Consider the following 27,120-nt stretch of genomic DNA (forward strand, 5'->3'; position numbering starts at 1 on the left):
ATTAACAATCCTGCTTTAAAACATACAAAAGCTAAAATATTAGGGATTGAAATTACTTAAACTTCAGTCCAGTCGCAGACGACTCTGGGGTTGCGGCGCTCATCTCGCTTTACTGGCCGAGGGAACCAGCGTACAGCTTTCAGGTCATGTGGCCAGCAAGACTAAGCCGCTTCTGGTGAAACCAGAGCAGCGCACGAAAACGCAGTTTACCTTCCCGCCAGAGCGGTACCTATTTATCTATTTACACTTTGATGTGCTTTCGAACTGCTAGGTTGGCAGGAGCTAGTACCAAGCAACAGGAGCTCACCCCGTCGTGGGGATTTGAACTGCCGACCTAGTATGGCAGTAATTGTTCCTTGATAATTTGTTACCCCCCTCCATGATGGTACCTGGGGCCGCCCCCCGCCCCCCTTTCCTATGCCCCTGGGGGTAGGATGCTGTATGCCTAGCAATGTGATAGCGGCCCCAGTGCCAAGATGGCCCACGCTGCCTTTTATGGGATGGCTCCACACACTTCTGCAAGCAAAACTAGACTTGGACTGTTTATTATTAGTGTTGGGAAGGAGCTGCTACACTCAGGTACACATCAGATCTATGCTTCCCAGAATGCCCTGGGGATTTTGGTTTCACTTTGTATAAAAAATCCCCTCCTTTCTGCAGCCTACCTGTGTCACTGCTTCTGTTCTTGGAACATATCAATGGTTTCGTATGCCTGTTGGACAGGATTACCGGTTTCATCTCTCTAGAAAGAGAAAAGGGGCTGTTTTCCACAGTGGAACTAGCAGTTCTCACTGTTTTAATGATTTCCACCATTTCTTGCTGGTTCTGGTTCTCCTGTTCTTCTAGTGCCTTCTGCTTTGTAAAAATGTATTCTAGCTTCTTCAAGATCGCTTCCTGTGGCTTGCCTACAGAGAAAACAAAGAGTTGGATATCCCTCACTTTGCAATTCAAAGGAACAAACACACACATTAGCTCAGTATTTCATAGATAGTACAATTTCCAACACACATGGCTCACAAGGATATAGTTAGCAAACAGAACATCTTTAATACCATTTGCATCTTTGAAAGTATAGAATCCTTAGAATCCTACATGAACAATTCATCCCAACCACTTTGAATCATCCTTGTATTCTCCTATGCTGGAATTTCTTTTTTCATCTACATGTATATTTTGTTTTGTTTATTTTTTTAAGAAAACCTGTCCCTGAAGTCATCTCACCTGAGAGTGCAGACACTTTACGAATCAAGGTGTTGCGCTTGCACAACAGGAACTTCTTGTGGCTTGTCAATTGGTCTGCCTGATCTCTTAGCCTCTGGATATCTTCAGTGGCCTGGAAAGGGACTAAGAGGTCATTTTTACATTCCAGTGCAATACAGAGGAAAAAAAGACTGCTTCTCTTCTCTCCTCTCAAAGCACCCTAAAAACAAAGCAATGGCAGAAACTTTGCAGACATGTAAGTGAATCAGCTGCATTAAAAAAAACTAGGAGTACAACTCATGCAACACGTTGGCAAAGAATATTTACACAGTTATTACAAAAATGATATATATTGTTTATCGTTCTTATGAGAAAAAGACAAAACCTAAAACACTGTCACAGAAACTTATGAACTACCCAAACTAAGATGAACTTATAATGTTTGGTTTCACTAGGTTTTTCCAAGTGCTTAGCTTAGTTTTTTGTTTTCTTTGTATTTTTAGATAAGTTCATGAGGATTCCAACGAAAGGTAAGTTTGCCGTTGTTCACAATGACTGAGGGATGCTGATGAAGTTGTAGACAGGGTGCCGGAGTTCTGCACCTGTTTCGCCCTGGCAGTCCAAATAATTACGAGACTGTTATACGCCCCCATTGGGGCCCACCTACTGGGGCTTGCATATGGCACATTCCCTTAGTAGTTTTGGGCTTCTTCAGTTATCTATTCTTGATGCATTGGTACGTATATTGATAGTCTGTAACATTGAGGATACAGTTTCTTGGCTTAAGCTTAAAAGACTGATATGCTTAGCCAAAATAAATAAATTAGGGCCTTTGTGTATATTAGGATAGCAAGCTTTAGCTGGGGACAGAGGAGATGAGGCAAAAAACGCTATGGGTGGAAATAATTATTTTGGCAATGCGCCACTACAGTTAATTGGCTAATGTATTCAGAGAAAGAAAATTAAGCCAAATGCATTTGTCCAATGTCCAACACTGAGCTGAGTTGCTGTGGCACGTTAGGAAACCCCCCCCCCCCAAATTTTTTGTATCTCTCTTTTTTATATCTTCCAACTTAAGGTTTTTCATCTTCCTGCTGTTAAAAATCAAGTTCTCCTCTGAATAAAGAGGCATTTCCTTCCACATAAAGCTAAATGATGAACCACCTACCTGCTCGAGGAGGATGCGCTTGGCAATTTTGGGAGTGCTGTGCAATCCCAAGGTCCCCTGCAGTTTTTCAAAGAGTTCTTTCATTTGCTTACGCCGACGCTGTTCATCTTCTGTGTGTCTCGGGCGATAAGTCATGCTTTGTGTCCCATTCTTTGGTTCGCTTTTCCAGAGTCCAGATGGCTGTGGACAAGAATGGCACTTTCACCAGACAGAAAAAATATATGCAGTGACCGGTGTAAATACTTGGGATTTTATATTATCCCCCAAACCTGGGCTTCTGCATGTCTCCACAAAGCTAGCAACACCTAGGATTCTCAGTTGGGTCACCAAGGGGGATGGAGAGAATGAAAAGGGCCTGACTACCAATCCTGTCTCATGGCACGCACATAAAACAAGCAATGCCCTTAAGTAATACATTTTATTTTTTTAAAAAAAACCCCACTACCAGTCAATGTTTATTTCAGCTGCAATACACACACCACAAAGACACAACAGTAGAAAAGAAATGTATATTCACTTTAGGGGACTTTTCCATCACTTTATTTGAAGAGTCATGAGCAAGATGCCTAGAAGGATTTAAAAAGAGAAGTTGTGTTTAGTTGCACAAGTCAATCTGGCTCAGATAATAGCGTAACCTCAATCAAAACTGCAAGAAAAACTTTATTTGTGCCAAAAGGATGAGGAAGTTGTGCTCTGGTCACACAGGAAATGTCTCTGCTCTAGCCCCTTCCTTCTGCTATGCCCATCTTGCTTTCTCACACTGCTCTGTTTGCTACTCAGTCTCTTGAAGTAAACAAATGAATGAACCAAAGTTTGCCTGAAACAGCACATCTTAGGCTCTTAGTACTCTCAAAAATATAATTTGAACTAACATACAAATTAAAGGTGCCCTATATAGCCCCAATAAACTGCTAATATTTTTTTAAAAATTTAATCTTTGAGTAGTAACATTAATGATTAGGAAACAGCACATCAGGCTATTTGCCTATCTAGCCCAGGATTGGTCCCAGACTGAGGTTTTCTGATCTCTTGATTCTTTTAAGTGGAGATGGCAAGAATCTTTTTCATACCAAGCAAGTGGTCTACCATCAAGTCAAGTTAGCAGGGAATAAATTTAGCCTACAAGTGTGTACATCCTGGTATACAGCCTTAGCAGAAAGGAATTCCCACATTACAAATCAAGGTGCCCAATCTGATGTGTAGTTGCAGTTTCTTATGAGACATTAGATTTCTTTTCTCAATCAGTGAATCCAGCCCTTCAGCTATCTGCTTGATTGCTCTGGGTTGGAAGAGGAAGGGCTCTGTAGAGGGGGTCAAAAAGGGCTGAATTTAAGCTGTGGTTGCAAAGCTTGACGTTCTACATTGTATCCTTGAAAAGTGGTTCAGAGGGCAGGCCACCTTTCCAGCCAAAATGGTTCCCCAGTTCTGTCCTAAAGATTATAAGCTAAGTATATTTTAAAAAGGGCTTCTGGGTGATGCATCATTGCAAAGCCACACTGTGTGAACCAATTAAACCACAGAGCGGAGCCTTGGCCTGCATTAAATTAACTATATCTGCTAGGCATAATAAAAAATAGCACTATGCTGAAAATCAATTTGCTGGTGTGTGTTTGTTGTTGTTGCTTTAAAAAAACTTGCTTACAACTGTTTGGGAAGTAGGGCATGAGCTGCTGTAGTTTTCAGTTGAGAAATAATACTTTTCTTTGAAAACTCCCCAGGTTCAGTGTTCATTTTCTTGTCACCTTGACTGGAATCCCTTCCATTCTGAAACAGAACATTAAAAAGGCAGTTAAATTCAGTCCTGCAGAGAAGCTCCAGTCAGGTAATGTTTCATTTCAAACTCAGAATGTGGTGTGTTTCTTCCATGTGCTAGCAGAGAGGAGGCAACCAGCAGAGACAGGTGTGTTCATGATAAACCATTGGCTATGGTTTATTGTGACATGGAAACTGGCCTATTGCCCAAACATTAATGTTTACAGCTGCTCAGGGTATAACTGAAGAATGGTAATAAAGACCATTGTTTTAATGTAAATTTGCAATAACTTGTTAAGGTGTATAATTATTTAACTTTGGTGTTCTGAAAATTAAGTAACAAATCGAGTCTTACCCATTGAGAAGTATCACCTGGAGCTTCTTCAGGACAGGTAACATGATGTCCCTCCTTGTACATTGCTGTAATGCTATAGGTGTGGTCTAATGATACAGCATCAGGATGGAAGATGGGAGCATCACTGGATAATCGCTCTACAATTTCTGCATTCTTTTTGGCCATCTCTGAAGTAGTAGCACTACTCTCACATATGATACTTTCAGAATGGAACTCTGAAGGATGTGCTGGCAACTTATTTTCTCTTAATTTGGTATTGTATATTGTGATTTCTGACTCTTTGGGCTCCACCATTTTCAAATGCGGTATGTTTTCTTCCAGCTTGACAGAACTGCACTCTCCTTTCCAATTTGTATTCTTTACCTGGAGGGATACAACAAGGTGGACAATGGAGTTTGGAACATTTTTCAGCTGTGGAAACTGAACTAAGGTAGTTAGCATAATACCACAAAACAAAACTCATCTGTGGCATTTGTCAAGACTCCATACACTCCAATTTCTGACTTCAGTCAGGAAAATATTTACACACTTTTTAGCCACAGAGGAAGTTAAATTCTCCACAACAGAACTTTTGCAAGAAGTTCAAATTCTGTGAGGAAACTAAGTTTGGATGGTAAAACTGGAGAAATTAGTATAAAGAGAAGTTAAGGAAAGGCACACAGTAGAAAATTTACACACACACCTTGGACCCAAAGATCCAAGGGAAGTGACAGCAGCAATCTCAGTTGGTCACAGTGGTTTCCATGGTTCTCAAATAAGTTGTAATATAGTAAAAACATTTTGCTGCCAGATTTGTTTTACAAATTAAAGCAGTGTGGGATGCTCACCAGTGCTTCAATCTGGTGATCAGAACTCCCATCAATATCTTCCTCTGCAGAATAATCTGTTTTTTCACCATTTCCTATATCATCCTTGGTAATACCAAATGACATAGGACCATTTTTCCAATAATTGGTTTTAGATGCATTTTTTTCTAAGCATTTAGCAACTGGATTCTGGGATGATCTGCTCCAAGTTCTGCTGGGCTCAGCATGGTCATCCTTAAAAGCTTGATTCTCTCCTCGGAAACCAGAAAGACCTTTTTCATAGCAAAAAATGTTACAGTTCTCCTGGGCATCAGCACTACTGTTAGGAAGATATTCTTGGGCACTATCCACACACTTCTTTCCTGGTGTGTAATTCTGGTCCCTTGTACAACTGATCTCAAGCTCTCCTCTCTCTGTTTCCTTGTCATTTTCAATTTGCATGGAGTCACCCCTCTCTTTCCAGTGCCTCCTTAGTAGTTCAAAGTCATGTTGATTTTGCTGCCGACTCTGAAGCAATTTGGCCTTTTCCTGCTGCTTTTCTGTATGGCTCATGCTCAGTTTACCAAGCAATGTCGGCTGTGTCTGTTTAGGTCCTTCCGAATCAGTCATTTGGGCAATGTGTGTTTGCTCCCCATTTGAACATTTCATATGCGGAGCCTCTTCCTGACGTGTGGGGCTTTTCTGTAATGCATCACACACAGGAACGTCAATTTGCAAACCATCTTCAGCCTCATCTGACATACCTTCAAGGTACCTCGCATGCTGCTTCTCACTTCTCGCAGTGACTTTAACTGTCTTACTTGGCTTCCTGCAAACATACGAATGGTCTGCCAATATCACGTCTGATGGAATGTCAGGATACAAAAAAGGTTCCCCACTTAATTCTCCCCCTGCATCCGCGTCGTCTGGAGCGGTCTTTGTAGCAATTGCACTTTTGCCAGGAATAAACACGCCCCCTTCTTCCTTCACCCGCAATGGGAAATCCATAACAGCTAGGTCTGGCTCTGCACTACAGACTGCTGAAGGAAAGATAACAAGCAGCTTTAATGCTCTAATCACTGGAATAGCAGCAAAAGAACCAAAACAAATCCTTTACTGTTCATTTTACCTCTAGTAAATAATAAACTAGGCAAAAGAGGGGAAAGGAGCAACAAGTAGGAGTGAAGGTCACATCGCAAGACTCCAATTGATATCAAAATGGGGAAAAGCAAGAGCTTTGAAATTTAGCGCAACAAAGAAGACACTGAAAGTGGCATTCTTTTTGAAATCATTCCATTACCCATCCTCAGTCATGAGTGGTGTTTGTTATGTAGCCCATGATGGAAGGGAGGGATCCGTGTGCTTAGGGGTTCCCTGAAGTATGCAGATGCAAAAAAACAACAACCCTGAAAGGTGTTTTAAAGAAGGCTTCGTAAGGACTGTGAATGTGTACGGCACACAAAGAATAATATCAAAACACTCTTAAACATTCTTCTACATACACCAAGAAAGGTCATGAGAAGTAAAACACACATGACTCCATCACCCAACTCAAGTACCTTGGGATGCCTCTAACTGCTCAGGCCATTTGTGCCTCAAACTTCCTACTTTATCACTGTTTCCTTAGCAACCAGGCCTTCACCAGGGTTGTTGACATTACTGTCCCTATCTGTTCCTTAGAAACTTTCAAGGAGATGCTGGATTTCACTCAAAAAAGACACAGCAAAACATCCTGAGTGACCATTTGTGCCACTTTCAGGGTCAGATAGGAAAGGAATGCAGCGTAGGAGTCATAAAATGCAGGCAAACCAAATCAAGCCTAATACATTCTAGCCAAAGGTTCAAGACAATATTGGATTTTTAAAAAATATTAAAGGATGCCCTGGGTGTTGATAATTCTCACATCAGCACCACTGCCATTCTGGCACCTCTTTTTTCTAGAAAAATAGCACTGTAAATAGGCCATTATGTTGCAGATCCAGCAGATAGATAGATAGATAGATATTCCAAAAAATGGGTAAGTCTACCACAAAGAGTAACATGACAATTGTACGTGCATCCTTTCATGTAGGAGACAAGGAAGGAAAGTGTGAAACATGCAATAAGTGGCAGTTCCCTCAGTGGTGAAAAGCCTCCTTGCCACAGAGATGGATAGGAGGACAGAGTGGATGAAATTTGCAGGATGACTGGGTGCTCACCCATGGGAGGAAGCCAGGAGTGTAAGGGTTCAGCACTAAAGTGTGCCAGTAGGGCAGATGTTGGAGGAACATGTCACATTCTGCATGTTAAGTTCTCTAATTCACTGCTGACCATGGAAACGTAAAAGGCAGGCATGCCACCTTCTCTGCCGCTCCACCCTCATATAAGACAAAAAAAAAGACGTAGCGAGTGACATTTAGAAATCCATGACTTCCGGCTTCCGGTCCGCTCGTGGGGGAGAAATGGCTGACCCTTGTTCCACCTCTCTGAACTTCATGGGGAATTGGGCGGTTGCTTGGGGAGTAAAGCAGTCCCCCCCCCCGGGTTTGGACGGGGGGGGTGCTGGCCCGCGGATGCCCCCTAACCCATCCCGACTCTTTGAGGGGTGGGGTGGGGGCCTGGGCCGAGCACCCATGGGGGCCGGGACTCCTGGAGGCCACCCTATACGAGCGCGATCTCCATGATTAAAGAGAATAATTGGATTTAAATTCATGGACATGCTTCAAAAGAAGGGGGAGAAGATACTGCCAGGACTTTATCAGCTTTTGAGCGAGAAGAGAATTGAGGGAGTATTTCATCAAGAAGAAAGAATGATTGGGACGGAACGAAAAGTGAAGTGAACTTTTTATTTTTCTACTTTAAAATGTACTTACCACCTTCCCGGATGGACTGTCTGATTATTTGGGACAAATGAGAAATGGAAATGAACTGTGTGGCATCAGAATTCATATAAATAGAGGATTGTCATCTGGTATGATTTTAGAATTTGCTTTGTTAAACTGTTAGAGTAAAAAACCTCCCCAGTCAGTATGCTTATTGGAGTGGCCTGGAAGCCGCCGGTGAGTTGGATTTACGAGCTGTGGCGTATTTGGAATTTGAGAGATAATAGCAGCCTAATTGGAGTCTCGGAACGCAGAGGAAAGCCATGAATCAGCTATAAGAGATTGTGCATAATGTGAACGGGCTGTTCCTCGCCCAAAAGCTTTACTCTTGCGATCGACGGACAGTTTAGAAGAAGATGGAATACGATCTGAGGCGTTCAAGATGGCGCTGGCTTGTGTCAGACTGTTGACGCGGCAAGAAAGGCACTCCAGATCAAGAGAGTTTTATGGGGAGGTTGGACTGGATAAAAAACCCACACAGGAAAAATGGATATGTGTTAAATCTTGTTTGATGCCTATCTCAGAAGCTGCGACAAAAGACAAATAGAGAAGAAAACATCTAGAGGGACTGTTGGAAAAAATCGGGACTATTGTGGATTACAGCAAGATTTTGATATCAGGATTAGGATGGCAGTGCGAACAGTTATCTAGAATCCCCAGACATTGAAGCATGGGAAGCCTAAAATTTTTTATGATTTGGCTTAATATTTGGCTTAATTGATATGTATGTGTATAATTGGATATAATTGAAATAATTGAATTGTGTTTTAATGGGAAAATTTAATAAAAAGTATTTTTTAAATAAAAAAATAGAAATCCATGACTTCCCTAGCAAGGACATTCTGAATGCACATGTAAAACAGAAATGGAACCACATCACTGAAGTAATGCCATGTCACCACACCAGCCTGGTTCACACATCATGGTAAACCAAACCATGGCTTAGAACAGGCATCCCCAAACTTCAGCCCTCCAGATATTTTGGACTACAATTCCCATCTTCCATGACCACTGGTCCTGTTAGCTAGGGATCATGGGAGTTGTAGGCCAAAACATCTGGAGGGCCGCAGTTTGGGGATGCCTGGCTTAGAATGAACGTGTGAGTGCTCCAATAGCAGCTTATTTACCCACAACCTAAGATAGTACATACACACACACACTCAGTAAAAAATAACAACCAGCAACAAAGCACATAAACACACAGGGTGTGATGGAAAGAGAAAGGCACATAAAAGGGGAGGGAGTCAAAAGACAGAATAATCAGATGTTTTACCAGAGAAATCACGGCAACATTTTGTTGCAGTTTCCATTTACATTTGGTAACAGTAAGTCCAGATTTAACACACCTGGCTAGTCCAGAATGTTTATTCAGCAGAGAAAAAGCTTTTGAAAATGTTTCAAACACTTTTCTAGTATGACTTACATTCATCATTGCTTCTCATCTGTTTATTAACATGCTCCAGTTTCCAATCCCTTTTTCCGTTGCAGCATTCAATAATTCCACACAAATATTTCTTCAAGCTTTTCTTGTTCACAGAAACTCCCTTTAACAGGGCCACCCTTTTCTTCAGACAATCAAATGTGCAATCTGTCTTGCAGGAAAGTGTAGGCTGGCACGTCCCAGAAGCTAAACCAGCACAGACACACTCAAGCTGGCAGATGCCACTGTGTGCTGGGTCTTGGCTGCCGATAGGCTTGCTATTGAGTGAAGCCTGAAAGAATATACAAATATGTATCTCAAGAATTTAGGCAAGAACCTACACACAACAAATTTTGAACAAATGTAGGGTATAAGATCAATTACACAACACTTTATGATAGATAATTTATACCTTGTCCTCAACTGGATGGTATAAAAATGCACAAAAGATGAAGGGAAACAGGATTGTACCCAGTGTGTATGGTCTATATAGCGTTACTTCCCATTGCCACAGTTACAAATAGGGATAAATCAAAACCTATTTTTACTTAGTCGCATGCACTTGCGCAAACAGAAAGTGAAAGCTAACATCCAATAGCCTTTTAAAACACAGAACATGGAAGCATTAATGTTCAAGATTATCAGGAAACAAGAGGAATGTCCTGTGCAATTTTCATTTGTTTCTTCTGTTCTTACTACTGTTTGAATCTGCTCACAGAAGTTCTAAGCAGGTAAAGCAAGTCAATTTGATAATCATTCTGCAAGCAGCAGTCTTGCTTAGGGTTCCACAAGGGTCATTCACTAGACCGGGCATCCCCAAACTGTGGCCCTCCAGATGTTTTGGCCTACAACTCCCATGATCCCTAGCTAACAGGACCAGTGGTCAGGGATGATGGGAATTGTAGTCCAAAACATCTGGAGGGCTAAAGTTTGGGGGTGCCTGCACTTAGACGGTTCAGAATTCTCAAAGCAGTCTTGCGAGACTCGCCAGACACTTTTTGTTGAATAAAGTGGATTGCCTTGTGCATGGGAACATTAGAATCCCACCTCCCCCCAGCACTGGTCTTTTTATAGGACATCAACGCGAATAAACTGTAATTATAAGAAGAGCCTGCTGTAGCAGGCCAATGGTCCATCTAGTCCAGCATCCCATTCTCACAGTGGCCAATGAGATGCCCATGAAAAAATGTGCAAGCAGGATCCAAATACAAGAGCACTCTTACCCACCTGTGGTTTCCAGCAACTGGTACTCAAAAGCATTACTGCTTCCAACTGTAGAGACAAAGCATAGCTCTCATGGCTAGAAGGCAATGACAGCCTTTTCCTCCATGAGAGTTACAAAGGAAGGCATAGGAAACGGCAATTTCAACTTACCTGAGGGTTAAGTAGTGATGCTAGAGATAGGTCTGCTCGCTCTTTGGTAATGCAAGTCCGTGGCTTCCCATTCTGCAATGCACGACCTTCCAATTCCATTAACTCCACCGGAACCTGCTTATAAATGAATTAATGTCACCACATTTTTCCTTGAATCTGAGCACAGAGTATCAACTCAATATCTTTTTTCTTTTTTTAAAATGACAATATTCCTGCATTGCAGGAAGTTGGACTAGTTGTTCCTCAGGGTCCTTTCAACTCTACAATTCCATGATTCTGTGGCTCTGAGTACTTCGTAGCAGTGCAGGGTAGTGCAATATTTTAAAACAAGGATGAAGTTTGTGTTGAAGTACTGCAATGTGAGGATGTATAGCAGTCATGGGTGCACATAAAGAGTGGTATTTGGTCCTGCTCCTACTCAGAGTAAACCCTTTGAAATTCATGGAAATTACTAACTTAGGTTTGCATATTTCAATGGGTCCACTGTGAGCCAGACGTCACCTGAATACAACCCTAAGTTGGTTTAGAAATGTGAAAACAAATCCCAGAAGTTACAGGTCACACACCGTGAACTTATGAATAATTCTAATGCATGAAGACAATAGAAGTTCCTTTCTTTTCTTACGCTAATCTTACTGTTCCAGTTACATTGCATGTGAAACAGAATTAAGAAATCCTAATGGCCCATCTGAATTTTGCAGATGATCCGCAAGGACATGTTGGTCATATAAAAATGAAATAGAAATGGACATGTTTCACCATGTAATTTCTGAATGTAACTTCTTTACTATGCAGCATATTGAGTTATGTATTTCTGTTCATGTTTTTCATGCTTTTTCCAAAAACCAACAACGTTTTCTATACCTTCCCCACCTCCTGCAAAATAGTCAAAAAAGGATTGCAAAAGAAAAATAACTTGTGAGTATGTGGGTTCATTTCTAGCATATGCATATCTATGGTAACCAATGACTAAATGGTAAAGATTATTGAAGCTTACCTGAGAGATGATCAAAGTCTCCAGAGAAAGGTCTGCCCATTCTTCAGTAATACAGGTTTGTGGCTTCCCATCCCTCAAAGCACAATCCTCCAGCTCCATCAGTTTCATCTGAGATAAATGCAGTGGACAGCTACTCTGTTTTCGTTGCTTTGCTTGGCGCACAGTTCTTTGCTTTCTCTGTACGTTTCCATCTGATTCTGCCACATGCACATCGTCAGCCACTTGGCTATATGATCTAGACCTACTGATGTTTTCCAAGGCAGAGAAAGCATGCTCCTGCTTTGACAGAACAGGTAAAGGCATTATAAACTTTTGGGGAGATTTTACCCTGCCTCGAAAAGTTGTTTGTTTATTCTTAGCTTTTCTGGGTGGAGTAATGATGGGTTTCTTCTCTGGAACTTTATCGAGGGCTTGAACACAGCTGGTACTTTTGGATGGAATCTGGCAATCCATGGGATAACTAAACGGGCTTGAAGAGAATCCCACACTTTCCATTAGCTTCCCTTCCGTTTCCAAATATTTGTCCAGTTTATCACTGCAGAAGGCTGATCGGTTCTTCAGCGAGTCCTCTAAAATGCTACCTGAATTAATCCAGAATATGACATAGAGAAAGAAGTCAAAGACAATCTCTGAAAATATATCAATCCCAGTTCTGGCAGAAAAGGAAACTCACAAAAGATTATCTAAAAATTATAAAAAAGATCTCCTTTCTGCAGCACCACAAAGGGAAAATATATACAAAATCAATGTCCTACCTTCCTGCTTAGAAGTGTTGTTAAGTCTTCCTTGCCAGCCTTTTATCTTTCTAAAATCATTGGTTTTCCCAGTCTTGGAAATGAAGGAAAGGGCAGTATCTAGAAATGAAGGTAGCAAAGCAAGTTTATTAACGAGGCAGAATACTCCTATCTATAAACAACGGTATATATATTCAACTAAAAACTAATTATCACCTGCATTTACTGAAAGGGGTACTCAACAGGCGACAAGGGCCTGAGTAATAGCAAAGTACCAAAAATTCCTTCTAGAAAATACCTTAGCCTTCCTCCCAAACTTGGATCTAGAGAGAGAGGAGACAGGAGTTTCCCTACAGCTGCACAGCACTTTAGAACACTGCTGAATGAAGCCCAGCACAGCTGCAAGTATGATCTCTCTCAAGCTTTAAGGTTGGGAAGAAATCTGGGGGTTGTTTTGGTGTTCCACCTCCAAAGCACTCCAAACACCTCAAAAATATGGTGGGAAAATGTATGTACCTCCCCCAAAGTCTCGTCTGAACAGTCAGCACCTAACAATGTACAATTTACATAATTTATAGCTTTGTTTTATACTGTTTGCATCATGTGGTGATAATGTAAGTTACTAAGACAATGGTTGCACATAGAAAATACAATGAATGTGTTTAAAAAAAAAGTTTGCAAACCAACAAGCCCCACTCTGGAGTTGGGAGTGCTGGGATTGCTGTTTGCCATGAAGTTTGAAGCTCCAGTCTTCCTCTCCAGCAGGAACTAGAAAGGGGGACACAGATTCCCCTCTCCATTGCACTAGGCTTCCAAGACTCTCTGAAATGGGGACAATATACCTTGCCATCTCCCTCTCCCAAGCTGGAGAAGAGGACCAGAATATTCCCACAGCCTGGAGCTCCGATGGAGAGCACAGGTTGTACCTGACCTCGTTCTGTGATGCAGCACAAGGTCAGAAGTGAAACCCCATGACTTGTGAAGTGAAACCCTCATAATATCTGGCTGGCTTTGTTTTATACTGTTTTATAGACTCTGCTTACCATTCTAACATTTCAAAAAGATACATTATATTTACCTTGACAACTGAGATCTGTCACTTGGTTTTCCGCAAATACATAATCCTTTGGTGGTCGCAGGGGAAGCTGCACACCCACGTATTTCAGGTCAATGCTAAGTGTTGGGTCCACGGAACCCAACTTCAGTCCCACTAGAAGAAGAATACCCCACGTTAGAGATCTTTACAAGCATAAAGAAAGGAGGGTGGCCAGTGGTTGCCAAATCAGCACACATGAAGGTCTTTGTGGGCAGGCCTCCCAAACTCTGAGCTTTCATAAATGTCTCTAGCCCTCTTAAAAAGAAATATATAAAACAAAATGTGTAAATACCCTTCTATTCATTTGAAATGAGTCACCATTTCTCCTCCTACCTCTCAGCGTTTTTGGCCAAGGAGCAAAGTCAGAGCTGTAATTGATAAGTTTAAACACCAGGCAGCAGGAATCCATGAGTCCTAAAGAGTTGCTGTTTCACTTCCTATATACAGTCGTACCTTGGTTCTCAAACACTTTGCTACTCAGATGTTTTGGCTCCTGAACGCCGCAAACCCGGAAATTAGTGTTCCGGTTTGCGAACGTTTTCTGGAAGCTGAACATCCAACGCGGCTTCCAATTGACTGCAGGAAGCTCCTACAGCCAATAGGAAGCCGCACCTTGGTTTTCGAATAGTTTCAGGAGTCAAATGGACTCCAAAACAGATCAAGTTCAACAACCAAGGTACGACTGTAGTGTAGTTTTCCTGCTCCCGTCTTATTTTCTAATGAAATCTCCCTAGTTTGTCTTTTGTTTTACCTAGCAACAAGGATGCATGTTTCCTATAGGGCATTTGTCTGATTCTGTAGACCCTAGGAGTATTTTTCTGCAAATACTACAGCAAATAAGAGTGGGTAGATATTAAAAAATCCCTACTTCCTCCTAAAGGCAAATGTGAAAACTTCACAAAGAGGTTGAGGTCTGTTGTACAGGAACTAAAAACCAAACCTTCATTAGGAATTTGCTGATAACAACCTAGGCTTTGATTTAGGGTTGACATTTGAGAAAAACATGGTTCTTGTGATGGGCAGAAATTCAGGTAAAGCCGTTTCTAGTGTTGTTTAGTCGTTTAGTCGTGTCCGACTCTTCGTGACCCCATGGACCATAGCACGCCAGGCACTCCTGTCTTGCACTGCCTCCCGCATTTTGGTCAAACTCATGTTCGTAGCTTCGAGAACACTGTCCAACCATCTTGTCCTCTGTCGTCCCCTTCTCCTAGTGCCCTCAATCTTTCCCAACATCAGGGTCTTTTCCAAGGATTCTTCTCTTCTCATGAGGTGGCCAAAGTATTGGAGCCTCAGCTTCACGATCTGTCCTTCCAGGGAGCACTCAGGGCTGATTTCCTTAAGAATGGATAGGTTTGATCTTCTAGCAGTCCATGGGACTCTCAAGAGTCTCCTCCAGCACCATAATTCAAAAGCATCAATTCTTCGGCGATCAGCCTTCTTTATGGTCCAGCTCTCACTTCCATACATCACTACTGGGAAAACCATAGCTTTAACTATACGGACCTTTCTAGTATGGAAATGCAATTATTATAAGAGCTTCACCATGCTAGTACTCTCCAATTTGGGTTGTGTCATTCTCCCCACATCAGCCATTTCATGACTGGTGCCCCCAGCACTCTCAAAATTCAAAATGTGCCACTAGTCTAAAAAGGTTGGCGACCTCTGAGAGAATCTGTAAGCCACCAACTCCCTCAAGCACAGGTGAAGGGCTCTAATACGAATGTGGGCAGCATTCATTAATACAGTGGTACCTTGGTTTACGAACTTAATCCGTTCTGGAAGTGCGTTCTTAAACCAAGGCGTGCTTTCCCATAGCAGCAGGGGATTCAATTTACAAATGGAACACACTCAACAGGTTCTGCTTCCAAGGCAAAGTTCACAAACCAAAACACCACCTTCCGGGTTTGCAACATCCTTAATCCAAGTTGTCCATAAACTAAGCTGTTCTTAAACCAAGGATCCACTGTACATTGCATCAAAGTTTAGTTGAATAGACCACAGAGCACACACATGAGAAACAATATCTGAATACTATGTTCTAAGGGCAATATTGAACCAAACTGTTCTACTAGCTCAGTCACTTCTGGCTGTGCAGTGAAACTTCCCTCTTCCCTCTCTGTATGCCCCTGAAATCTGTTATGGTTCTCCCCTCAACCCTTCAGAGCAGTTCTGTTTGGGGTGGCATGAAGAGAGAAGAGGGATGAGACGTTATGTTGTATGGCCAAAACTGTGCTAGCCAAACTGTTTTGATAGATGCTGCTCTAGATAACTATAGCAGCAGCTGTGGAATCTATTGCTGATAACATACCTTCTTGAAGACTAGGATGTATCACTTGTCTGTGCCTGAAGGACTTCAAATCTTCTAAGAGCTTTGTTTCTAGAAGTTGTAGGTTTATTTGAGAGTCTGTCATAGAACAAAAAAGTATTTCTGAAACATACAAATACAAAAAAAATGTGTATCACATTCTAACATACAAATGGTAAGAATGCGATACACTTTTTTTTTTAAAAAAAACCTGTTTGCTTAGCAGTCTTAATTTTTCCTGCACTAAGGCCGCCCCATCTCAATTATGCAGTGTCAAAAGTACCTGAATCATATGTAGTCAGGAAGGAAGCTTCTCCATTCTGTAGTCCTTCTCTTCCCCCAATTTTATCAAGTCTGTGTTTATCAAGAACATCCTATGCATAAAGAGGGACTACAATAAGTGTTAAATGCTTAACCAAAAATGGCCTAGACCAGTGGTCCTCAACCTTTGGGCCTCCAGATGTTTTGAGACTACAATTCCCATGATCCCTGACCACTGGTCCTGCTAGCTAGGGATCATGGGAGTTGTAGGCCAAAAACATCTGGAGGCCCAAGGTTGAGGACCACTGGCCTAGACAACCTACCAAGAGTCAAATTAATATTAACAAGATTTAATACATACTAGAGCTGAATAAAATGGTCTGGATTTTAAATTCTGCATGATCACATACAAAAGGCAAGGTCACAAGTACAGTGGTGCCTCGCTAGACGAATGTAATTCGTTTCACGGGTCTTTTCTTATAACAAAAAATTCGTCTAGCGAATCCCATAGGAATGCATTGAAATTTTTTTGAATGTTTCTTTGCCCATAGGAACGCATTAATTGAATTTCATTAATTGAAATTGAATTTCAATGCATTCCTATGGGAAACCGCGATTCGCTAGACGAATTTTTCGTAAAATGATTTCGTCTAGCGAGGCAACCTCCGCTCGAAAAATCCTTTCGTTAAGCAGGGCATTCGTTAAGCGAGGCACCATTGTACATAAAAAGAACACCCTGCTGATTGGACCAGAGGCCTATCTTGTCTAGTGTGCTGGATGCCTATGAAAAGCCCAAATGCAGGATATGGCACTCTCCAACTCACATTTTCCCAACAACTGGTACTCAGAAGCACATTTCCCCTGATATTGGAATTAATATATGTCATTAACATAGCCTTCTCCTCCAGAAATTCACCCTTTTAAAGCCATCCACACTGACAGCCATCACCTCATCTTGTAACAGAAAATCCTGTTATTTTTACTATGTACTGAATGAAGAAGTATTTCCTTTTGTCTGTCTTGAATCTTTCCACATTCAGCATCATTGGATTGCCCTGGGTACTAAGTATTCTGAGGGAGGGAGAAAGAAGTCTGCCTGTCCACTTTTCCACACTATAATTTTTACACACACCCATCACATCCTTCTTTACTCACCTTTTTACTAGGCTAAAAGCCCCAAATGTTGTAACTTATCAGTGAGTTGCTCCAGTCCCCACTTTGGTTGCCCTTTACCAACTCTGTAGCATCCTTCTTGAGGTGTAAACAGAACCGTACACAGAACTCTCCAAATACGGTTGCATCACAGGTTTATAGAAAAGGATTATGGCACTGACAATTTTATTTTTTATTCCTTTCCTAATGATCCCAAACATGGTCTAGAAACTCACTGTACATTCAGAGCTATTGAAACTAAAGAGAGTGAGCGTCAAAGTGTAGAGATCCCGCCACCCCAAACCTGCAATTTTCACAATAAAAAAAAGAAATGCACATTTGGCTTTCAATCTGTCTAGTATAAACTACGCTAGACAATATTAAATTTAAATGATAGATTTACCTTTGATGCAAAGGATGCAAAGAGGACTCCATCTATATCCTCGTAATCAAGCACGAGCTCTGGCTTGGCAAAATCTGGTCCCACATTGCTTGTTAAGGCAGACTTTGCTGTGAATTTCAAGGATGGTTTAATCTCGTAGAATTTCACTTTACGCGGTCTTCCTCTTCCTCTTCTAACTGGCCCCGACAACACATCACCTGCTTTCTTATCAACACCCCTTCCCAACACAGCCTCCTTGACTACATTTTTCTCTTTTCCTCCATGAATAAATTTGGTTGACGTAGGGGGCAAGAGGTTGAAACTCGTTGCTTTTTTTGTTGCCGTATGGCTGCTGTATGTTTCAGTATTTAGATTCCATGGCACATCTTTGCCTAAATAGCACTTCTCAGTGTTATTGCTTCTGAAATGAAATTCTTTTTGTTTTGTTTTCACAACTTTAAGCGGGCTAAATAGTTTATTTTCAAAACAGACTGGCAAAGAATTTACTGAATGATTCAAAGAAGACTTCTCTGTCTTATATGAAGACAAAACATCCCGAAGAGCAGAGATGGTCATATTCTTGGTGGTACCACAGCACTTTCTGGAGGCATCAGGCATTGTCCCACTACCCAATTTTAAAGTTTTGGCTTTGGCAACACTCTGTGGTTGCTTGTGGGATTCAATGTCCACTTCTCTTCTTCCTATTTCATCACAGTTTTTCTCCAACTGCGCCTCTGAAATCTTGTTGCTCTCTCTACAGAAATATTTTTCTGTTGCTTTATCAGTGTCTTCCAGTTGCACGAGTATCCTCTCTGTGTGTACCCTTGGCCCACAAGCATAGTCATCTACAGGCTCATCTTTAATGGATATATGGATATCATCATTTGAGTTCAGCAGTGATTTCACACAGGAATCACTTTCACAAGTTGTTGGACTGGAGAAAGGAAAACAAAAACTAGATCAATGTAATTGCAGAAAGTAAATAATATCCTGATAAATTTCTTTTGCCCAGTTTATCATGCATTTGTATAAAAATTATGTACCTGTTGTTGCTAAGTAATGCAAAACACTAATGGCTGTGCAGCTTATACATAGCTTTAGCAGCTTCCATGACTAGTGTGTAAGTGAATCAGCTTTCATTCATCCATCAATCAAAACATACATCATTCAGGTTACCTGCGATTCCATATATATTTTCTAAAGCATTGCATTTGCTGGATGAAGAGTTTGGATTTGATATCCCGCTTTATCACTACTCTAATGAGTCTCAAAGCGGCTAACCATCTCCTTTCCCCTCCTCCCCCACAACAAACACTCTGTGAGGTGAGTGAGGCTGAGACTTCTGAGAAGTCTGACTAGCCCAAGGTCACCCAGCAGCTGCATGGGGAGGAGCAGGGACGCGAACCTGGTTCACCAGATTACGAGTCCACTGCTCTTAACCACTACACCACACTGGCTCTCTGGATGCTATAAAATCTGGATGCTATAAACTCAGACCAAACTTTATTTTAGTGTCACAAAATTATTCCCTTCTGTATTCCCATCTTATTTTGGTTGATGTGGGAGTAAATTCCAGTGAGACCTTCTCACAATTAAGCATGCATAGAATTTTGGCCTCATGTACCGTGTTTCTCCAAAAATAAGAATATTTTTATTTATTTATTTTTCCTCAAAAAAAACAAAACCCACGGTGGCTTATTTTCAGGGGATGTCTTATTTTTTTATTAAGTATGGTACAGTTTAACCTACAAGCCTATCACTATGGCTTATTTTCGGAGTATGGCATATTTTCAGGGTATGGCTTATTTTTGGAGAAACACGGTACCTACCTGGAAAGAATTACGTATGCACGTAATTAAGTATGCACGGAATGGGACTGACTGCCAGCTTTAGTTTAGCATTTACAGTATATTCCTGCGTATAAGACTACTTTTTAACCCAGGAAAATCTTCTCAAAAGTCAGGGGGTCGTATTATACGCTGGGTCGTATTTCTTATACAGTGAGTATATCCCAAACTCTATATTTTAACTGGAAAGTTGGGGGTCGTCTTATACGCCCAGTCGTCTTATACGCCGCAATATACGGTATTTAAATCAGAGATGGGGAACTTTTTTGATCCCACAGATCAGATCTTGACCTAGCGCCACCCTGTGGATCAATTTTGACAGATGGGCAGGACAACCTACCCGTCAATCTCAGGACATCTGTATGATGCCACATGATTGACAGGTGGGTCATCCTGCCCACCTGTCAAAATCACTTACACTGGGTTCCGAAGCGCACAACAGTCAGCTGGGAACTGCAGCCAGGCACTTACAGAGTGACAAGCATAGAACTGGCCAAGTGCTTCTGCATGCAGGTTCCCTTTATGCTGCAATCCTATGCACTCTTAATTGGATGCGGGTCTTACTGAATCAAAGAGCCTACTTTACTTAATAGTCATGCTGGCCACATGACCTGGAAGCTATACGCCGGCTCCCTCGGCCAATAATGCGAGATGAGTGCCGCAACCCCAGAGTCGGTCACGACTGGAGCTAATGGTCAGGGGTCCCTTTACCTTTATTGTCATATTAATCAAACCAATTTTCTGCACTCCCAAGCCTGCAGACTTACTTACTAATGAAATCATTAAAAGTTACTTCTTTAAGCTACCACTTTAAACGGACACTGCTGGGACTTCAATCTGACCCCTCTGAATTCCAGCACAACATTAAAGAACTCTAATGCCCATCAGTATTCCGATCATGTATTAGGTGGCAACTACCACCTTCTTTTTCTAGTACTACAACTCACACCAATATGGCACAGAGGAACACACACACACCAGGTAGATTGCATCAGATACGAAATGCCATGCTGGCCAAAGCAACCACTTATCTTGACATTCTGTATCTGGCAGCAGCCAATTACATGCCACAGAAGTAAGGGGAAACGACAATATCCACCCTCCGTTTCTCCCCAGCCTCTCACTATTGTAAGAGTACGATAATTTGAGCTGGTACTTTCACAGAGCTTTAATTTTTTTATCCCCCGTCTCCAATTCTGCATGCTATCGGCAGTGAAAACAGATACAAATAGCATCAAAGGAAAGACATAAGCAGACTTAACACTAAGTGAGTCAGAAAGCGGTGCAGGGAGGCCAGGGCACTCACTGGTGGGGAAGATCTCACCTGCAGGCTTAATATGGCCCAAAACACATCTCCAAAATACCCAACCAAGCCATTTTTAGTAAACTTCACCCACCCATCAAACGGCATCATGTGACATCTTCTGTCAACCATTTTGAACTGCCTACCACATGCCACAGCTTTCTTTGGGAACGACATAAAAATTATGTATTCTACATAGTTCCCACAACACTAAGGGCAGCCAAGATTACCATCACGGGGCTGGAATGATTACAACATTTTGGGTGTTTAAGTGTAGGGAAAAGGTATGGGACACACACACACACACACACAGAGAGAGAGAAGATAAAAGCCTATAAAATTTTGCATGGTTTGGGGCTATCCAATGAAACTGAATATAGGATGGCTTCAAACCATAGCTGTCAAGTTTTCCCTTTTCTCGCGAGGAAGCCTATTCAGCATAAGGGAAGTTCCCTTAAAAAAAGGGAGAACTTGACAGCTATGCCCCAAACCATTTAGGACAGGCAACAGGCAACAGATCTTCACATAGTACATAGTTAAACTATGAACTTTGTTACCATGAAGCATAGCGATGGCCACCAACTTGCATGGCTTTAAAAGAGAATTAGACAAATACATGGAGGGTAGGTTTATCAATGGCTACCAGCAATGATCGCTGTGTTCTACCTCCACTATCAGAGGCAGTGAGGCTCCAATTACCAGTTGATGGGAATCACTCATCCCCAATAATGATAGATATGTAACTGTACCATTCAGATACATCCTGCTTTAATATTGACGCATCACATTCTGTGTCGGGAGTAAGTGTTTTTTTCTCCAAAGAAGATTTACACATCTTCCAAGCATTACATGAAGCATCTAGGTCTCTCTGCTTCAGATCCGAAACAAAACTGCTTGTAAAGTTAGCAACTCTACGTCTTTCCTGCTCTGGGCAATCATTTTGCGTTGCCTTATGTTCAGGTCTGCTGCTCAGACCAGCTTTCTCGAACCCTTTGAGAAATGGGTTGTAGTCTATTTTCAGTTGTGTAATTTGTATGTTTTGATAGGCAGTCACAGCAAAGAACTCTGTCTGTGGAAAAATGAAGGTATGGACATCATGACCATTTAGCTGAATCACTTCTGTGGCTTTGTCAGCAGGCACCAAGTGTAGCCGAGGTAGATAGCGGTGCATAGAGTGCAGAATGATATGCCCTTCCTGGTCCAAGGTATTGCTAGTAAGTTTGAGGTTGTAGAAAGAGACCCGCTGCTGCATCCAGTAATGACCAGTAGAAGGCGATTCAGGGTGAATGAATACTCTTCCCAGCACATGGGGTTCTGCTTTCCCACTGGGCTCCCAACTATGGCCATTCCATTTATAGCGTAAGTTGTCAACTGGAGAAATATCCACAACCAAGATATACTTCAGCTTGGAGTCTAAGCCTGTTATCCAGTATCGACAGTATGGAAACATCCGCCTTCCCTGCTTAGTCAGAATCATTTCTGTGCTGCGATAGTAGAACTCATTCCACATATTGTTGTTGTCTAAGGTAACAGTAATGCTTCCTGAGGTGCAATCTGCTGGAAGGCAGGTCTTCACTTTCGATTTTACAGGTGCTGCTATACTGCTAGCAAGGCCATTGTCCTCTTGATTTGAAAACAAGTCTCCTTGGTCAGCTATTTCAGTGATCTGTGGCTGTTTCATGAGAACATAAAGTTCAGGCACTGTGCCCAATGCCTTTCCACCATCCTCATTCCCAAAGGCAATTGGTTGCTTCTTCATCATGTACAGTGTTGTAAATTATCATATCAACTCCAAAGTTGCGAGAGTTCTGACAGCCTTTCCCTCATGGCCACCTTGTTAAGAAACAACAAAATACACAATAAATATTTGCAGAGAAGTTAGACTTGAAATAAGAACATAAGTGGAGGAGGAAAGCACATGTGATTTCAGCAGCATGCACCAACCCATACACATTTAACCATAGTTTAATATGATGTGTAAACAAGGCCTAAGTGTGTCAGCTAATTAGAAGATTGGGTGGTCAGAGTAGATAACATTGTTGCACACCACCCCAATCTCCAAGCGGTGAGAGATTCCAGGGGTTCCAGGCGCTTACCCAGAGGTCGGTTTTGCGGAATGAGGGACAGCAGAGACTGTGGTGGCTTTACGATATATTGTTTATTTACACTTATATACCACCTGAGCCTACAACGAAGGGGCTCACAGTGTTAACATCCCAAGAAGAACTTGCATCTCCCATACTCACAGCCTTAGATTCCAGCAGAAATCAGGCATGGCTCTGTCTCTCAGTCTGATTCTAGCTTCTAGCTCTCACACACATCTTTGGCCTTTGTCCTTCTCACCAACAGCCAGGTAAGGGAAGGTTAAGACTTAAGACATTTGCCCCTAGATGTACAAACCAACTACAGAATAACAGCTTCCCTGTAGAAAAATAGCAGACAAATTAACAAAGGCATTAAAAGGCACACCATCAAAAACAGATAGTAAAACACAATTAAACTTTTAACCCAACACCAGTAGAGTACAGTGGGACCTCCGGTTACTAACTTAATCCGTTCCGGAAGTCTGTTCATAACTGGAAACCGCTCGTAACATGAGGTGCGCTTTCGCTAATGGCATCTCCCGCTGCTGCTGCACCGCAGGAGCGTGACTTCCGCTCGTATCCCAGGGCAAAGTTCGCAACAAGGGGCATCTACTTCCGGGTTAGCAGAGCGCGTAACCTGAAGGGGGAACGGTACGTAACGCGAAGTACTACTGTAACAGCATGTTCTTTTAAAGCAAGTTCCAAGTCCATCATGATCTCTTCAGGCCTTCCTTTTCTTGGTGTACACTCCCAGTCCTGCATCAAAACAGCTTATCCACTTGGCATGCCTAAGATAATGTGTTTCTGACATGTTTAAGCCTCAGTACCAGAGCTACATCACTCAAAGGCCTTGCTCATTCTTTTCTTTGTGCCACTGCAGCATGAAGCTTTCAAACACACACACACACACACACAGAGTTATCAGAACAATTAAAAAAACACCCATTAAACAGTTCCCATCACCAACAAGCACATATCAACCACATTTCAAAAAGCAAAGGCAAAACTTCCAAGAAGAATTCATGCTGTAAATCTGTGGCACAGTACCCAAAGGCACAAACCCCCACCCCAACACCACCCAGTTGCCTGCATGGCTCTTTGTCCTGAGTTTCAGAAAGTTCATATTTTGTGCATCAGAAGGGGAAAGTAAAGTAAATCAACAAACATCCTTTCCCATCAGCTACATAAACTGTTTATGTGAGGTGAACCAATCAAGAAGGGGCCAACTCTGATGTTGATATTCTCTCAAGAAGAAAGGTAGCGTGTTGGTGCATCACGCGACCTAACCCCACTGCCTTTGCAAAAGCTATCATTTTCTAAGAGGGAGTTAGGCCGACGGACTTGCACAAGAGACGGCGGTTCTTGCGGGGGGGGGGCATTTACAGCGTCGAGCAGGCGAGTAACCCAGCTGAACACGGAAAGCTACAAAAGGAAGCTGCTCGCCTCGCTCCTCTTCGGTTTGCTGCCATTATTTTTACACCCTCATCTCAGCCAAATACCTCAAGGAAGCTTCCGTTGCGTCGAATCAGCCCTGCTCATGCCCCACAGCCTGTGCTGCTCAGGTGTCCCTCTGGACATCCAAACCTAAGTGTAGCCTTTATCGGTCTCAATGGGCGGGAGGGAGACTAGTTGCACCCCAACTTCCCTCACCAACAAACCTGGGGTGGGAGGTGGGGGGGGGGGGAAATGAATCCGCCACGCGGGCGCTAAACTCTGACCGACTCTCTCGCCCTTTCCACTCTCCTGGAGCCAATCCGGGGCTTTGTCCCGCCCGCCCTCCGGATGTTTATGGTCGATGGCTCTTCCCATTCCCCCCGCCGCCTGGAAGTCGCAAGGGAGGCACGAGGGAAGGTGGGCGCTGCCCGCGAAGGAGAGCCTTCCGCTGCCCGCCATCCCCGTTGCCCCGCAGCTTTCCCTCGCGCCTACCTGGCGGGATCTGGGCCCCAGGTTCCCCCCAACCCCTCCAGCCCCGCGCGCACACACCTCCCGCTGCAGAGGCAAGACCGACACGTGGTGCTGCTGCCAGGCGGACACAGACCGTCCGCTCGCGTGACGTAGTGCTTCCGTGGGTCACGTGTACGCCCTCCCCTCCCAAGGGCTGCAGTCCTTACTTACCTGGGTCGGCCTGGGAGCCAGACCCGTGGAAGGCGCTGGGTGGGGCTTGCTTTGGAGCGATGTAGATATGGGGTGGCATGAGGGGAAGTGGAGGAAAAGGGACGTCGGAGCACTGGGGGCGCGCCTGCTGCTGGCCTCGTCCCACCTGCTCAGGAGAAGGGGTGCTCGCTCCCCGTCCACCTGCTCGCGCGCCGAGCCTTCCCTGGCTGGCCGCGCGCGCGCCCCCTCCTGCCGGGCGCCCCTGCGCCTTTCGAGTCTAAACCTGGCAAGCACGTGGGAGCTTTATCCGGACCCTGCGGAATGTGACTCGCTCAACTCAGTGCGACTTACTTTCGAATTTAAAAATGCAAGGATTGGCTTGAAATGCGGCAGCTTGCAAATTATTTTCATTTTGACATTTCAAAACTTGGCTTCCTTCCCCCTCTTTCTGCGGTTCCTTAAAATTATTCTTAATATCTTCTGCATATCCAAATGAACTTAATGTGCTCATTTATTCACTATCTTTAAATGTATGCTCTTATGAAACTGCAGATTACAATAATCCTGCCAATTTCCTCACCTTACAGGTAGGTAGCCTGTTGGTCTGAGTCGACCAAAATAAAAACTTAGTTGGTCTTTAAGGTGCTACTGAAGGAATTTTTTAAATTTCCTCACCTGTTATTCAACAAACCATTTCCATTTGCAGCTTGCAATATTCTAATTTTCCGAGTTTCACCTGTATAGCATTTGCTTTTTTTGCTGCTGCTGCTGCATCACACTGTTGACTCATGTTAAGCTTGTGTTCTACTAAGACCCCTATATCCTTTTCACGTGTTCCACTGCCAGCTTCTTGGACCACTTCAAACATCACATTTGCTTGCACTTTATTTCTGAAATAAATAAACCCAGGTGGCGCTGTGGTTAAACCACTGAGCCTAGGGCTTGCTGATCAGAAGGTCGGCGGTTCGAATCCCTGTGACGGGGTGAGCTCCCGTTGCTTGGTCCCAGCTCCTGCCAACCTAGCAGTTCAAAAGCATGTCAAAATGCAAGTAGATAAATAGGAACCGCTACAGCGGGAAGGTAAACAGCGTTTCCATGTGCTGCTCTGGTTTGCCAGAAGCGGCTTTGTCATGCTGGCCACATGACCTGGAAGCTATACGCTGGCTCCCTCGGCCATAATGCGAGATGAGCGCGCAACCCCAGAGTCGGTCACGACTGGACCTAATGGTCAGGGGTCCCTTTACCTTTACCTATTTCTGAAATAGGCCACTGCTGATACAAAAGGCCTCCCCAATGTAAAAAAAAAAATCCCCTACTGTAAATATTCTGAATTTGCTTCTTTTTCTTGAGAAGTAGAAAGTGTTTTCAATTGCACTAAACCAAAGTCTTGGGAATGTATTGTTTTTGGGTACCGTATTTATTTTTATTTATCCTTCAGAAAATGGAAGTGTAAAAGACGTATTACTTATGTATTATTTGTAACTAGAATCCATTGGTTTGGGTCCTACCAAGCTTGCTCCATCTTCCATGTGACAGCCCTTTAGATCAGGCTTCCTCAAACTCGGCCCTCCAGTTGTTTTTGGCCTACAACTCCCATGATCCCTAGCTAGCAGGACCAGTGGTTAGGGATGGTGGGAATTGTAGTCTCAAAACATCTGGAGGGCTGAGTTTGAGGAAGCCTGCTTTAGATATTTGAAGGTGGCTATCAGCTCCTCTCAGGCTCCTTTTCCAGGCTAAACATACCAAACTCCCTCAACCATTCCTCATATGGCTTGGTTTCTAAACCCTTGATCACCTTCATCACCCTCCTCTGCACACGTTCCAACTTGTCAATACCTTCTTAAATTTGTAAATTGTGGTACTGAGCACAGTACAGGTACTGAATAGAGCGGTAATATTACTTCCATTGATCAGGACATTAGATGTCTGTTGATGCAGTCAAGTACAGGT

At 42.8% G+C, this 27,120-nt stretch overlaps 1 protein-coding gene across 11 annotated transcripts in view; it reads right to left on the reverse strand.

Annotated features, from left to right (window-relative positions):
- LOC118083419 (uncharacterized) overlaps nt 1-25,449 on the reverse strand; it is a 29,082-nt gene extending 3,633 nt beyond the window's left edge. Inside the window, exons 1-18 of one of the 11 annotated variants that reach the window (XM_088670531.1) lie at nt 25,192-25,449; nt 23,239-23,414; nt 21,742-22,825; nt 17,864-18,776; nt 16,331-16,421; nt 16,051-16,146; nt 13,725-13,856; nt 12,668-12,766; nt 11,913-12,493; nt 10,916-11,029; nt 9,545-9,833; nt 5,303-6,300; nt 4,476-4,838; nt 4,011-4,132; nt 2,886-2,934; nt 2,369-2,548; nt 1,222-1,420; nt 666-905 (exon numbers count right to left, since the gene is read on the reverse strand). In XM_088670531.1, the coding sequence (XP_088526657.1) occupies nt 666-905; nt 1,222-1,420; nt 2,369-2,548; nt 2,886-2,934; nt 4,011-4,132; nt 4,476-4,838; nt 5,303-6,300; nt 9,545-9,833; nt 10,916-11,029; nt 11,913-12,493; nt 12,668-12,766; nt 13,725-13,856; nt 16,051-16,146; nt 16,331-16,421; nt 17,864-18,776; nt 21,742-22,754 (5,479 nt within the window). In that variant the 5' untranslated portion in view covers nt 22,755-22,825; nt 23,239-23,414; nt 25,192-25,449. Of the gene's footprint in view, nt 1-665; nt 906-1,221; nt 1,421-2,368; nt 2,549-2,885; nt 2,935-4,010; nt 4,133-4,475; nt 4,839-5,302; nt 6,301-9,544; nt 9,834-10,915; nt 11,033-11,912; nt 12,494-12,667; nt 12,767-13,724; nt 13,857-16,050; nt 16,171-16,330; nt 16,422-17,863; nt 18,777-21,741; nt 22,826-23,238; nt 25,127-25,191 lie in introns of those variants that run through there. The other 10 variants (XM_060273550.2, XM_060273546.2, XM_060273549.2 and 7 more) reach the window with 10 other exon arrangements.
- Between the last annotated feature and the right edge of the window lie 1,671 nt (nt 25,450-27,120).

This window comes from Zootoca vivipara, chromosome 1 (assembly GCF_965207765.1).
Source record: "Zootoca vivipara chromosome 1, rZooViv2.hap1.1, whole genome shotgun sequence".
Lineage (NCBI taxonomy): Eukaryota > Metazoa > Chordata > Lepidosauria > Squamata > Lacertidae > Zootoca > Zootoca vivipara.